Raw genomic sequence first — 15,879 nt, forward strand, 5'->3', positions numbered from 1 at the left:
TAGACCATTTAAAATTTACCAAGCACAGCTACTTCTATTACTCTGGACAAGACGTTTCATATTGTACTGCTTGTGATAGAGAGCTGTTTGCATTTAACTAGTCAGGGGCAGCATAGAATACTTTATTTTAAATGGTCAAGTGTGATTAGACACACAAGGAATTTGTCTCTGGTATAGAAGCTTTCAGTGTACATGGAAAACAACAGAGTAATAATAATCATAATAATGATACCAAAAGGACGAGGGGTAATAGTACTAGAGTCATACTACCTGTGTAAATATGTTTAGGCATAAGGCAGTACTGTGGGAATTAGGTGTTCAGCAGAGTGATGGCACGAGGGAAAATATGTCTCTGCATCCAGGAACCCAGTGTGAATTAATATGCTAGACCTCTAGCATTGTTGTGCAAAACCATGTAACACTGGTACAGGGTTGCAGTGTTCAAGTTTTTAGAGAAACATCAGCAGAAAGGCAATAGATGAGACTGACAAAAAACCATGCAGAGGTTGGATGCTCACATCAGCCTTAAATGGGCAGTAAGGGTCTCTGTAATGCCACTACTTGTCACCTGAAATTGCCTGACTTCCAATGTAATGGATTTGTGACTGTCATAGGATGCCATCAGCATTACAAGAAAACAAAACTTCCACAACAGTACAGCTAGAGGACAACTTAAACCTCTATTGCTATTGGGCTTGGGATGAAATGAAAGCAATGGCCTGGGGAAACTGCAGAAAAAACTATGCTGCTGGCACATATTTGTGCCATAAACAGATGTGGGACACAGCCTTAGGGAGCCATGAATATAGGCAAAACCACTTCTGTTGCATAGAAGTATATGATCCACTATTATACACTCCTTTGCAGGAGTCCGAGTGAGGTTGTTTTAAATTGTTTCAGGATTTACACTGTTTAAAAACTATACCAATGTTATGAAACTCTGCACCTTGTTTCAAATTCACTTAGTGTTCTGTACATTTTTGATGGCTGATCTTTGCAATAAGCTCGTATGTACACCATTGCTTCCATTGATGGACCTTATCATAGGTTGTTAGTGCCTTCCTGATCCTCGTTATCTTGCTTACTCAGGTGTCAAGATGTCATTGAAAGTACAGACAAGTAACATCACAAACAAGAATGATCCCAAGTCCATCAACTCCAGGGTCTTCATTGGGAACCTCAACACAGCAGTGGTCAAGAAGTCAGATGTAGAAACCATCTTCTCTAAATATGGCAGAGTGGTGGGCTGCTCTGTGCACAAAGGCTATGCATTTGTACAATATTCAAATGAAAGGCATGCACGGGCTGCTGTCCTAGGGGAGAATGGGAGAGTACTCGCCGGTCAGACTCTAGGTAAGGTCTCCTTGCATCTCTCTCTATCTTCCCCTGTATTTTCTAAGAAAACTGAAGATTGCTGTAGAATTGTAAAAAAGCACTTTTCATATCAGACTAAAATAAATATTCCCTAGTCATTCTGCAGTGAAATTTGTCTTCTACAGTAGAAGAATTTTTAAATATTTGAATTAAAATAGGAATTCATGCAAACATTGCTGTCCTAATAATATTTCAAGAGGAATGGCTTTTCAACCTTGGATTAAAGTCAAGGACCTCAGCAAACACAAAATGATAAGCTTGAAAACACTTCAGAGTCTCAAAACAATATAGAAGTGTAGTATTGGCTCTAGAAGACAAATATTAAGAAATCTTAAGATTCTTCAAAAGTCACTAACAATTTCTAAATGGGCACAGTGGATATAGATGTTCAGCTGCTTGGAAGTTATAATTTTTAATTGCTTCCTGGTAATGTACATGCTTTACCAGGGATTGCTTCCTGGTAAAATGCATGCTTTGTAATGCAGGATGTTCCAGGTTCAAAAGACATTTCTAGGGCCATTTAAATCAAAGAAGACCTCTCTGGTAAACAGTAACAGTAACAGAGTTGGAAGGGACCTTGGAGGTCATCTAGTCCAACCCCCTGCTCACCCAGGAGACCTGTACTAGGGATTAAAACCGCCGAACTGCCAACCTTTCTGATCGACAAGCTCAGTATCTTAGCCACTGAGCCACCTAGTCATTGTGCTTATAATCAAAGACATCTGCAACTAGCCACAATGATGCCAAAATGGCAAAAGTGACTTGTAATGTATCAGTGCAGGTTCTGCCCTTTAAATATTTGTGAAGGGACATTGCATGCAAGTATATTGTAAGGAAGAGAGTTTACATCACAACAGGCATTTCAGCCTCCCTCTCTATCTCTTCTGTGGATGTCTTCGCATTCAGTTTGAATGAAGCAGACAATCTCCAGCCTTGAGCCTCGTGCAACCCAATCGCCTGTTTTCTAAGGCACCTGCTACCTCTCTAACTGGACTGCTGAATTTTAGAAATACCGTGGTTTTGTGTGGGAAACAATTATAAAATAAATGGTTTTCTAATTCCTAGAATAGAGGGTCAATTTGATGTAGTGATTAAGGCATCAGGCTAGAAACTGGGAGACCATGAATTATGGTCTCACCTTAGGCACAAAGCCAGCTGGGTAACCTTGGGATAGTAGTCACTCTCACTCAGTTCTGGGATGGAGGCAGTGGCCAAACATTTCCAGAAAGCTTTGCCAAGAAAACAGCAGGGATTTGACAGTTACCAAAGTAAAAACTTACTTGAAGCCTCTCCCCACAAAAATCCTTGGAATAAGAATTATAGCTATCATATCTGGGCTGTAAATATCCAGGAGTATGACAGACATAACAAAATGAGTGTATCTCATTGCTACCAGCTAATAGCCAGGCAGCCCTTTGCAGTCTTGAAGTTGTTGCTCTTGACATAGCACATTTTGCCTCACCCCACTCCCAAAAAGACCCTAACATTCCCCTTGCCTCAGAGATGGAGGAAATTCCTCACAAGTCATGTGGTCCATTTACTGTACTTCTAAGCATCTTTCTACTTATTCCTTCTCACTGGTCCACCTACTTTCTTTATATGCTGGTTTTAGGAAATTCTTCAAATTGGTTCACTTTGTTGACAAATACAACAGTTCGACAATATAATAAAATAAAAGTTTATTCAACCAAATAAGCAATAACATACTGAATTTAAAAGAGTATAATCTGGGAAAAGGCATTTTTTTTCAAGTTTTCTTTTCATCTGTATTAAATTAAGATGTGACACCTTTTCAAGCATATCATTTAAAGTTTGTCTGAAGATTTCCACAACCCCCGGAAAGTTTTGCTTAAATGATTTAGAAAGGTACCATCCAAACAACTCAAAATGGGCAAAAATCATAAATATTTATTGTAAGGGGGTATCTAACTGTTGTCCAATGGATTTCTGGATTATCGCTACAAGAAACCCCCAAAACTGCTATTTTCAAGACAAATAATAACGATGAAATTTATTTATTTATTTACTTTATTCAGTTTCTATAGCATCTATGTCAATGACTCTGTGTGACTTGCAGTTCAAAAAAATATTACAATTAAGACACTAAACATTTTTAAACAATAAAAAAACAATAAAAACATCCAAAATAAGCATACCTATAGCAACTAAGATACTTGGTCAATTAGCAATACAGCCAGGAAATGGGGCCCCCATTTCGGCACCCCAGACTCAGGAACATAGCCAGATTTTTAGGCCCTTACCAAAGGCAAACACGGCTGGGGCCATTCAAATCTTCAAAGGGAGGATGCTCTATTGAGGGGCCACTGTAGAAAAAAATGATGTTCCACTCCATTGAGGGGCCACTGCAGAAAAAAAAACTTGTCTTCTGGTCCCCATCAGCTGACATTCTTTGGATGACAGGATCTGTAACATGCCCATTCTATTTGATCTAGCTGGATGACTAAAGACCCTGGAAAAAAGGCGGTCCCTCAGGTAACCTGGTCCAAAACCAAATAGGGTTTTAAAGGTTATAACCTTTAAATTGCACCCAGATATATACTGAAAACTAACACAGCTCAGGCAGAAGTGGTGTTACATGTGCCATATATCTGGCTCCATGTACTACCCGCGCAGCTGCATTTTGCCCCACTTGAAATTTCTGAATGCTCCTCAAGGACAGTCCCATGTACAGCATGTTACTGTAGTCTATACCAAAGGTTACAAGGACAGAGTTACTGTAAGCAGGGCCTCCCAGTCCAGTCATGGGTACAACTGGCGCACCACTCAAAAGTGTACACAGCTACCACCTCTTCTTCACAACAACCACCACCACCCAGAACCAGTGGTGGGTTGCCCTCAGTTCGCACCAGTTCTATAGAACTGGTAGTAAAACTGGCAGGAGGCTCCGCCTGCTGACCCCAATGTCATCAAAATGTGTGCATGTGCAGAAGAGCGCATGTGCGGCCCCATTGCGAACCGGTAGTAAAGGTAAGTAGAACCCACCCCTGCCCAGAACTGAAGATGGAAGAATCTTTTCTCTAGAGACTCCCAGCCACTCTGTCTTGCTTAGGCTGAGTCAAAGCCCGTTTCACCCTATTCATTCCCCAACACCCCCTAGATATTGAGATAGGATGTGCACAGCGTCACTGTGTTAGAAATACAGTGAACTAGATAGAAATAGAAAGGCCTTTGGTGTTGCACCAGAATATTACTTTCAGCGGAAGTTATTATTTTTTCTACTTTACTGTAATTAGCAAAGAACTCAAAGAATCAACCTCTGCTTATTATTAAATTACTTATCAGATACTTTGAAGCAAAAGCTACAGCAGGGGTGTCAAACTCAATTGCATCACGTGACATCACGTGACGTATCGCAACGTTTTTTGCCTTTGTGGAGCTGGGGTGGACATGGCCTGCACATGATGCATCCGGCCCACCGGTCACCAGTTTGACACCCCTGAGCTAAAAGCTTGTAAGCTCTAATTTCTACCTCACTCTGGTTACTTTTCTGCAATGTTATAATATCCTAATTTTCAACTTTATACTGCATATGCCTGTTAAACAAGACTAATTATTTATATTTTTTATATTTATATTTTGTAAAATATATTTTTTATATTTTTCCAACAAAATACAACAGCCCTTAATTAATCAACCCCATTTGGAATCTACAATAATCTCAACTAAATTAAAAGCAGCAGTAGCATGTTTCAAGGACAGCCAATCATAAATTAGCTCCTTTGGAACTGATCACAAGTAGACCAGTTACAAATTGACTGAGGCAAGGAACCAATCAGAAACTGGTTTTTCAAAATTCCAATGATGTGATCCAATTAGAGATTAGTTCTGTTACAAACACAAGAACTCAGTCAGTTCCTGCTCAATTGCCTGTGAGCTTCCAAGAAAGTACATTATACAGCAGATCACTTTCACTTCTCAAGATGCCAGCCATGCTTGCTGGCGAAGCATCAGGATACCAGATAATTAGACTATGGCCTATTAGCCTGGAAGCTCATCAACACTGGATTGATGCTTACTGTGAATGTCTGCATCGATATACTCCATAATTGGCTTCCTTGGAGTCCTCAGCCAGATCAAGACAATTTGGGAACAGCTTAAGCTATTTAAAGTGTTTATAATTACAAGCAACATTTGAAATGAAATTGGAAAATAAATGACAATTAGTGAAGATTTTGAAGCTTGCTATATTATGCACAAGTTGACATATTAACTGCCACATTTTATATTATGGAACTTTCCAGATATTCCTTAGGGCTAGCCTATGATCATGCCAAGACCTGGATAACTGCCATTATATCAGACTGATTTAGGAATGGCAAAAGTTGGCATGAATTCTCTCTTTCCCACTTAAGCAATTGTGAGTGCAGGGATAGGATGGGATCAAGAAGTCTTCCCAATGATGAGTTAGAGGCAGTATCACCTCTTTCAGAATAAATTGCATTCCAGTTGTTAAGCCACCTCTCTATTTTTTAGATGTAATTTTTTTAGATATAAACTTGTTTATTTTCATCATGATATCAAATCCATGCAATTATCAACAATATTATTGATTGTTTTATTTATTTGTTATTCAGTTTTGATAGCACCCAATTCCAGACTGACTCTGGATAGCTCACAATATAAAGAAAACACAGAAAACATAATGGAATAAATAAACAAGATAGAGAACCAACTAAATATCTATAATGGGCTGACAACGTACGGAAGCATATGTTAAGCACATTCAACATAGGATTCCATCACTCTACCCCAAAAGCTAGGAAAACAGCCAGGCTTTTAAGGCCTTCCAGATTAATATCAGGATGGGAACGATCTGGATCCTAGATGGGACTTCATTCCAGTGGGTAAGCTGGAACATAGAACCTGGATCCCAAGAGATGACTTACTGAGTGGACTTGGAATATGCTCAGTTTGTTGATTCTTTTTGGCAAGGAAGAAACCATGAAAGATAGGCAATTCTTCAAATAACCAAGCCCTATATCAAATAGGAGTTCATGGGTAATAACTTACACCTTGAATCATCCCTGGAAGCGAATTGGCAACCAGTGCAACTCATGCAGATAAGATGCCCATGATCACAGTGAGACAAGGCCACCATTACCTATGCCCCTGCTTTCTGAATCAGCTGAAGTTCCAAATGTTCTTCAAAGACAGGTTCATGTACAGCACATTGCAATAGTTGACCTATGAAATGATGGGTTCATAAGTAGGATCCTGCAATGTCACAATTGAGCAAGAAATGTAATAGGTGTTATGCAAAGGCCCTCTTGCCCATAATTGCCACCTGCTCTTCAAACAGGAGCTGTGAATACAAAAGGACAATACCTGCTGGAATTATCAAATATTAATAGCACCTCATTTCAAACTCCCTCTGGACATCTGATGATCTCATTTCATTTTGTTTGTTTTAATTTATACACCCAAAATAAGATAGTACAGGGCTAAAACAATCAATCATTGTCCACTTTCAAATTCGAGCCATTGTTCAGTGAAATAACTGGATGTGATCTAGATTAGTGTTTCTCAACTTCAGCAACTGAAAACATGTAGACTTCAACTCACAGAATTTAATACAAATTCTATTTTGATTAATACAAAACAGAATCCGTTTTGTATTAATCGATTAAGCTTAATGTTGTGGAGTTATGCTGAGATGGAGTATTTAACTAGTCTTGTATCTTGTATCTATTATTTTTACTTTGTTTTTAGTTTTTGTTTTTAGTTTTAGTTTTTAGTTAGTGTATTTTTTGCTATATTTAGCTGCATGTTGCCTTGAGGAATATAAAATTGAATTCTACCTTGTTATCCATTCAATATTTTTTTTTCATTTTCTCCTGTTTGTCTAGTAACAATGAATACTGCCAAACACAGCATTAGAAATAGTCAAGAGCCCAGTTAACAAGAACCTTTCCTGTCTAAAGATGTAGATCTCTCTGTCAGGCTTCGTTGTTATCTCCAAATAAATGAATTTCCAAATGCCCGATCTTTGAGGAAATTTTTCTCTTTATTGAGCATAACAAACTTACCCTGATTCAATGCGCAGTTAGCACTGAACTTTGGCCCCCGCAAAACCTCTCTTTCCGGTTCCCAATTCTCTGCATCTCATTGGCCATCTTCCAAGCCACTCTTCTCATCCCATCTCCGTCAGTTCACAGGAATGCCCCCCCCATCCCATCTCAGTGGAGACAGTTCTTCAGGGGAATTAAGTAGGTGAAAGTTCAAGCCTCTCCTCTCCTTCCTTATGGCAGCTTGCAAGCTGACACTCTCATTATCTAAGGTCTTAATATCCTCGGATATTTTTGTTTATAATATAATTGACCAAATATATGGTTATTATCTTCTAATGCCAAGCTCTTCTTTAAGAAAATTGCACAGGCATTGCATAAAATGCACAGCTTGGTTCTTGCGCCACCTGAGCTCCCTTCCTCAAGTGTGATGTGACTTTTTTGCAGCTAATTTCTTCCTGATGTGTGCAATTTGCTATAGATCGGTCTGACAGTTTGCTGAAAAAAACAGATGTTCTAGAAGCAGATGCCCAGGCATTGTCTAACATATTGCTTTTTCTTCAGCAATGCCATCAGTTGTTGAAAATAATGCCTTGGAAATGATGGCGATATTTGGTATACCGTGTGCTATAGCACCACTGAGAAGTCCCAAATCAAATTAGGCACAAGAAGTGGAAAACACTGTAGAAATAAAAAATAAAAACAAGCCAAAAGACTTATTCTCAGGGCTTTGCTGCCATGAGATACAACAAAAAAAAAAAAAAAAACCCACAAAAACCCTCCCATTTTCACTCATTATAAAAAGCAGCCTGTCCACCAATCAGCCATGAATAATCATGTAGTCCAAGAAGGGTTTTTAATCACAAGCAACTCAAAGTATAATGGACAAACCCTATTGAGAAACCACAGGATTTCCTCAGGGATAATCCTGATTACCTCCACTGTAAACATAATATGTGAGAGCCAGCTGGCTGGAAAAGTCTTTGTTGTTCCTGTGAAATTTAGTTCTGATCAAACTGTCTGATACTTGCATTCAGTTTAGCTATTAGAACTCTATGTCTATTAGAATAACAGAGTTGGAAGGAACCTTGGAGATCTTCTAGTCCAACCCCCTGCCCAGGCAGGAAACCCTACACCATTTCAGAGAAATGGTTATCCAACATTTTCTTAAAAATTTCCAGTGTTGGAGCATTCACAACTTCTGCAGGCAAGTTGTTCCACCTATTAATTGTTCTAACTGTCAGGAAATTTCTCCTTAGTTCAAAGTTGCTTCTCTCTTTGATTAGTTTCCACCCATTGGTTCTTGTTCTACTCTCAGGTGCTTTGGAGAATAGTTTGACTCCCTCTTCTTGTGGCAACCCCTGAGATATTGGAACACTGCTATCATGTCTCCCCTAGTCCTTCTTTTCATTAAACTAGCTCATTCTCTTTAATGCAGGATGCCCAGTTTTAACATGTTGGGAGTCATACAGAGGCAGTCCTCGACTTACAACCATTGTTTATCAACCATTTGTAGTTATAATCACACTAAAAAAGTTATTTATGATGGGTTGTCGCACTTATGACCATTACAGCATCCACATGTTCACATTATCCAAAATCGAGTGCTTGGCAACTGGCATATACTATAATTTACAAGTTGTAATGTCCAGGACAGATTTTATTTTCCAGGGCTCTAAGATCACCACACATGAGGACTACAGCCAAGAAATTAAAAGAGACTTACTCCTGGGGAGGAAAGCTATGGCAAACCTAGACAGCATACTAAAAAGCAGAGACATCATTCTGCCAACAAAAGTGTGTATAGTCAAGGCTATGGTTTTCCCAGTTGTATAGATGTGAAACATGGACCATAAGGAAGGCTGAGTGCCAAATTGAGGCCTTTGAACTATGGTACTAGAGAAGACTCCTGCGAGTCTCTTGGACTGCAAGGCAATCAAACCAGTCAGTCCTAGAGGAGATCAACCCTGACTGCTCTTTAGAAGGCCAGATCCTGAAGATGAATCTTTTGGTCACCTAATGAGAAGGAAGGACTCACTGGAGAAGAGCCTAATGCTGGGAACAATTGAGGGCAAAAGAAGAAGGGGACATCAGAGAATGAAGTGGCTGAAGCAGTCGGCGTGATCTTAAATGGTCTCCGGGGGATGGTAGAGGATAGGAAGGCCTGGAGGAATGTTGTCCATGGGGTCGCAATGGGTCAGGCATAACTTCGCAACTAACAACAAAGTGTCCAGGAATCATATGATCACCATTTGTGATCTTTCCTGTCAGCTTCTGACAAACAAAGTCAATGAGGGGAGCTAGGTTTGCTTACTGACCATGTGATTCTCTTAACAATCATGGCAAAAATAGTAAAAACAGACGTGATTCAGTTAACAGTGGAAATTCTGGTCCCAATTGTGACTACCTGTAGTACCTGTAGACTACCTGGTGGAGAGGGTGGGTAGTTTTAAATTTCTGGGCATTTATATCTCGGAGGACCTCTCATGGACTATGAATGCTAACATGCTTGTGAAGAAGGCAAAGAAGAAACTGTACTTCCTGAGAATGCTCAGGAACATAAATCTATCTCAGCATCTACTTCTGTCCTACTATCGCAGCACCATTGAGAGTGTCCTGACATACAGCATTCTTGCATGGTGTGGGAGCAGCTCTCTAGCGGACAAAAAAGCTCTATAGAGAATCATTAAAACTGCCCAGAATATCATCGGACTCCAGCTACCAGCCCTGGACGACATCTTCGAATCTCACTGTTTGAGAAAGTTGCATAACATTCTCAGAGACTCTTCCCATCCTGCTTACAATCTTTTTGGACTGTTGCCTTCTGGCAGAAGATACAGAACAATTAAAACTTGGACCACACATTTTCTGAATAGTTTTTATCCCAGAGCTATAATTGCACTCAACAATGAACTAAAGGGCTACCATCAGTGAGCTGTTGGACAGTATTACTTGGTCTGTTGTGTGGATGTTTGGGTTGTTTAGGGGTGGAGAATTGTGGTGGGTGGGAGTGTGCTTGGGGATTGTCATGTGTGTTGGACCTGGTCTTTGGGTGTTAAGTGAATTTTGTTATTTATAAATAAAGTTATTTATTTATTTACTTTGATAAAATCTTTGCTGCTGTTTGAGAAGTTACACGGACATTTCTGGCCCAGATCCTATCTGCCCCCATATGAAGAAGCAAGAGGCCCTGTTGCTTGCATCCGTCTTTATTCAAGTCTTCTTGTCTATCCTTATTTAAAGGATCTAGGCAGGAGAGGAGATTTTGAGGGCTGCAAAGGGAAGGAAATAGCAATAGAATAGAATAATAAAATAGACTTCTTTATTGGCCAAGTGTAATTGGACACACAAGGAATTTGTCTTTGGTGCATATGCTCCCAGTGTACATAAAGAAAAATAAAATACATTCATCAAGAATCATAAGATACAACACTTAGTGATAGTCATAGGTTACTAATAAGCAATCAAGTCATGCTAGGAAACAAATAAAACAATATAAATTGTAAAGATACAAGCAACATGGTTATAGTCATAAGTGGGAAGAGATAGGTACTAGGAAGGATGAGAAGAACAATAGTAATACAGTCTTAGCAGAGGTGGGCGTCAAATACTGTAACAACTGGTTTGCCCGGAACCGAAAATGTGAGCGCATGTGATTGCGATGCAGTCATTGGTATATAGAGAAAAGAGAAGAGGAGAGAGCACACAGCCCTGGGGGGCTCCTGTGCTAATTGTACAGGTATCTGATGTGATTTTGTCTAGATTCACCTGCTGCTTCCTGTCTGTTAGGAAGCTTATGATCCATTTACAAGTGTGATCAGGTACAGCTAGCTGATTTAGTTTAGTTAGAAGAATATCTGGAATGATGGTATTGAATGCTGAGCTGAAATAGCAATAGCACTTAGACTTATATACCGCTTTACAGTGCTTTACAGCCCTCTCTAAGCAGTTGACAGAGCCAACATATTGCCCCCAACAATTCGGGGCCTCATTTTACCCACCTCGGAAGGATGGAAGGATGAGTCAACCTTGAGCCTGGTGAGATTCTGGCAGTTAGCAGAAGTAGCCTGCAGTACTGCACTCTAACCACTGCACCACCAAGGCTCATCTCATCTCAACTCATTTCTCTCTCTCAGTGGTTTCAGCCAAATCTGCTTCAGTGAGTGACTGGGGGGGGGAGTTTCTCTCTTTCTGCCTTATTGAGCAAGTGATTGGTGTGAATTTAATGTGCTGCATTCATTTATGTTTGCTGTAACAAGACTAATTTTATACTATAAACCTTTTGCAAAGCCAGCATATAAAGGGTTGTAGATTGACTCTGAATCCATTTGAATAATACATTTTACCTATTTTGATTTGCTTGGGAAGCATAGGACTCCAATGAACAATTTGACTTGGAAAATAAATTTGATTTGGAAATAGGATTGAACTGCAAACCAAATCTTTACACAGACCTGGTAAATAAATTCCTATAAGCTGATTAAATAAGCAAATGGCTACATATTGGTATTTCACAGGGAACTTAAAGGATGTGTTAACATAGCAAGTTCGCATCCTGTAGTACACAACTGAGAGTGCAGGAAGCAATACTGAGAAATCTTTTACGTATCTTTTAAAAAGCCTGGACTTCAGAATAGGGAGTTAGCTGAGTATACTGAGATGGTTCTGCTATTAGCAATGTAAACCATAATGAGCTGGCTAACTGGAGTATCTTGTCTGTACCATTTTCTGCAGTGCTTGTATCCATTCAAACCAATATTATGCAGGCATTAGCTATATCTACAAGTATAGTAGCTTTATCTACTGAACTCTACAGCTATATCTATTAGTTATATCTACAGGTAGTCCTTGATTTACAACCATTTGTTTAGAGATCATTCAAAGTTATGGCAGCACTGAAAAACGTGACTTATGAGCCCTTTTCACACTTACAACTGTTGCAGCATCCCCATAGTTATGTGATCAAAATTCAGATGTTTGGCAATTGGTGTGTATTTACACTTGCAGTGCTTCAGTGTAATGTGATCAACTTTTGTGACCTTCTGACAAGCAAAATCAATGGGGAAGCCACATTCTTTTAACTTCCATATCACCAATTTAACAACTGCAGTGATAATTTAAAACATGTGGCAAAAAAGTTCATAAAAATGGGACAAAACTCACTTAACACCTACTTTGCCTAGCAATGGAAATGCTGGGCTCAGTTACGGTCGTAATTCCAGGACTACCTGTATTGCAATGCTATATGGGGAAATTGTCCTGTATATGTTTCTGATGAAAACATCCTTTTTTTTTAAAGGGGTGGGGAGTGAAAAATGATAGTTTGACATTATCTTATTAGGAATTGGTTAAGGAGTGTGTGCCAACATCCTGTCTTTCACTGCCTACAGTCTCATCTCCAGCACTCTGCAGCCCTCCCAGGATTCAGTTCAATCTCCAAGGAAGGCACCAGCAACCAATTCCTCCCATTGGGCTTTTTCAGAAAAAAAAATAGTGGATTATCTTGGCAGACAGGGAGATTTTGATGTGATGCTTTCAGATCTGTAACAGCAAATAGCAACAGCACCCTCCACCACTTCCAATATTAAGACAAATCACCATCAAGAAAAATTTGAAATACTCAAGCCTTTTGAGAAGAAGATGGGGGAAAAACAGAAACCTCTTTCACAAGCAAACTTTCCTAGGAAGTTTCAAAGCAGTTTTTTGGCAGAGCTTTAATATCAGGCAATATTATTATTTTTTTTAGGATAGGTTACTGGCCAATCAATATGAGCAAAATAGTATCTGTGCATTTGGGAGGATTAGTGAGTATTCAAAGCTGACTCCTCAGCATGAAAATAGCAGATTGAGATTTGGGTTAGAACTTCAGCAAGGAAAGAAATGTTTCCACCAATATTTTCCAAACTTGGCAATTTTAATGTGTGTGGACTTTAACTCACAAAATTTCCAGTCAGCATCATAAAGTTGCCAAGTTTGAAAAACACTGGTTGAAACTCTCCCTTCCTCTTGTCTATGGCCATGATTCTGATTCCTTCCTGAGCATTCAGAAACCTAGCCGTCTTCCATATTAAAACAAATATTTTTAATGCTGGTCCATAGTTTCTTTTTTAGACTCTTGGAAGAAATTCTTAGTCTGATTCAAGCTGGGTTTTCCAAAGAACACAAGACAGTTGCTAGAAGCAGAACAATAAAGGAGAATATTTGTACTTCAGGGTTAAAATGTGGGGTCCTTGGTGCTCTCTGAGCTTGGTTGTTTTGTTGCAGATGTTTCATTACCCAACCTAGGTAACATCTTCTGTGCTTGCAAATGTTTCATTACTCAAAAATAGGATGTTACCTAGTTTAGGTAATGAAACATCTTCTACAAGAAAACAACCAAGCTCAGAGAGTACCAAGGATCTCTCAGAAGAACAAGACAAACAAGTCACAATAATCAAAGGTGGCTACAAGTTACAGTTTAAAAGCAGTTACTTTTTTAGAGGAGTCTTATGGTTGTTCCTAGAAAATGTGTGAACTTAGCCTCCCTTGCCCAGTAGAGAGGAGATGTGGTTTGGCTTTCTTGTGAGGTTTTGCCATCTTTTATCATTTGTCAGTTGAAGTGGTGACCTCAGGGTAAAGGTTTTATGTGAGGAAATCTATCATAGAAATGAGGAACTTTCAATATCTAGAAGGGATTTTCTTTGTTTAATTAAGTTGCGTTGCCAATTTCTAAGATACGCTTTGTCAATTTCAACCTATTTCAACCCCTTCAGTTGTCTGGGGTTCACTGGGAGGTTAGGGGGGAAGGAGGGAGGGCAAAGGGTGGCATGAGGCTTTGGCTTCCTACAAGGCCTTTAATATAATAAATGTTAACTTTTCAGACTTCTATTCCCAATGTATGGAAGAGCCAAATAGAATAGCCCCATAGTTCCTAGTTGAAACAAACTGCTTAGTTTTTTGTTTTTTTTTAACATGAGGTGTTGAAATATCACCCACTGAGAAGCTCAAGTCACCTGGAGTAAGCTGAGAATTGTTGTTGAATATAGCATTTCAATCAGGAATTGACATTTTTGATCTCCCAGTAGGTGGTAGCAATACTGAAGACAGCAGGAGCATTAGACATACCTCTGCAGAGGCAGAAAACCTATTCCCTTCCTTGCAAAGACGGGTATATGGCTTGAAATAAGAACTCCAACATTTTACTTCATTTTGCTTTTGCTTTATTAAGGGGAAAACAGTTGTTTGAAACAACACATTCTGTCCTCTGATTGTCTTTTGCAAAGTTAGAACAAAACTAAAATATAATTTTAAGAATGTCAGATGAGGCTACAATACATGTATATAAAACAGTGGTGAAATCCAAATTTTTTTACTACTGGTTCTGTGGGTGTAGCTTGGTGGGCATGGCTTGGTGGGCATGGCAGGGAAAGGATACTGCAAAATCTCCATTCTCACCCCACTCCAGGGAAAGGATACTGCAAAATCCCCATTCCTTCCCTATTCCTGAGAGAAAGATATTGCAAAATCTCCATTCCCACCCCACTCTGGGGCCAGCCAGAGGTGGCATTTGCCAGTTCTCCGAACTATTCAAAATTTCCGCTACCGGTTCTCCAGAACCTGACAGAACCTGCTGGATTTCACCCCTGATATAAAATGGTTCTATTCATTTATTTTGCATCTACTCATTACTAGACAGTTGAATCTTTTAAATATATATATAATCATATAATGTTGAATGAAAAAGGCACAAAAGTCAAGAAAATAAAAAATAGAAATGACACACACATAGTTTTGAGTATATATAAACAACTTTGTAAACTTAAAGAATGCAAAAATTTAAACATCCATACTTCTATTCTTTTATATATACAGTACAATATACAGTCATTTTTTTAGTAGTTAATTGCTTGACATAACTAAAAATTGAGATAGTAAAATTGTCTTTAATTAAAAAATCCTTTGAATCTCTTTGCCCTTGTGCTATTTGAGGGTGCTGTATTGACTTCCAGTAAATTTCTGAATATTGTTCCAACGTTCGTTTAAACTTTTAGAACCTAAATGGTTTAGCTCCTAGATACTTGCAGCATCACCTCCAGATAAGAACTGATCCATTTAGCTCCCTCATATTAGTTGGGGATATCCAACTTCTGAATCTATGAAACCTGAGATCTGTGGGGGCTTAGGAGCAATGCTTTTGTACGATGTTTCCCCTATATGAAGAAGCCTCCCATTGGAGGTCAAACTGACACCAACCTGTGGCCTTTCAAAAAGCTACCCAAGGCTTTAAAAATGAATGTGTGCATTTGTGCCACTGCATTGTAATGTTTACAACTGGTAGATTTGTATAGTTTCAAAGTTTACTGTGTTATGTTTCTGTGAATGTATACTATTCAAAGCCATATAATTTCAATAGTATGTAAATACAATAGACAAACAGATTGAACTAAAATTGATCAAGCCACTATGGATTACTTTAGTCTAATGCACGGGTGTCAAATTC

General features: G+C 39.0%; 1 protein-coding gene across 4 annotated transcripts in view; it reads left to right on the forward strand.

Annotated features, from left to right (window-relative positions):
* Positions 1–15,879, forward strand: part of RALY (RALY heterogeneous nuclear ribonucleoprotein) — a 259,210-nt gene that overhangs the window by 209,373 nt on the left and 33,958 nt on the right. For all 4 annotated transcript variants that reach the window (XM_070939948.1, XM_070939951.1, XM_070939949.1 and 1 more), the window contains one exon: positions 1,090–1,353. In XM_070939948.1, the coding sequence (XP_070796049.1) occupies positions 1,098–1,353 (256 nt within the window). In that variant the 5' untranslated portion in view covers positions 1,090–1,097. The remainder of the gene's footprint in view (positions 1–1,089; positions 1,354–15,879) is intronic.

This window comes from Pituophis catenifer, unplaced genomic scaffold (genome assembly GCF_029215685.1).
Source record: "Pituophis catenifer annectens isolate HBS135680 unplaced genomic scaffold, rPitCat1.0.hap2 SCAF_3, whole genome shotgun sequence".
NCBI lineage: Eukaryota > Metazoa > Chordata > Lepidosauria > Squamata > Colubridae > Pituophis > Pituophis catenifer.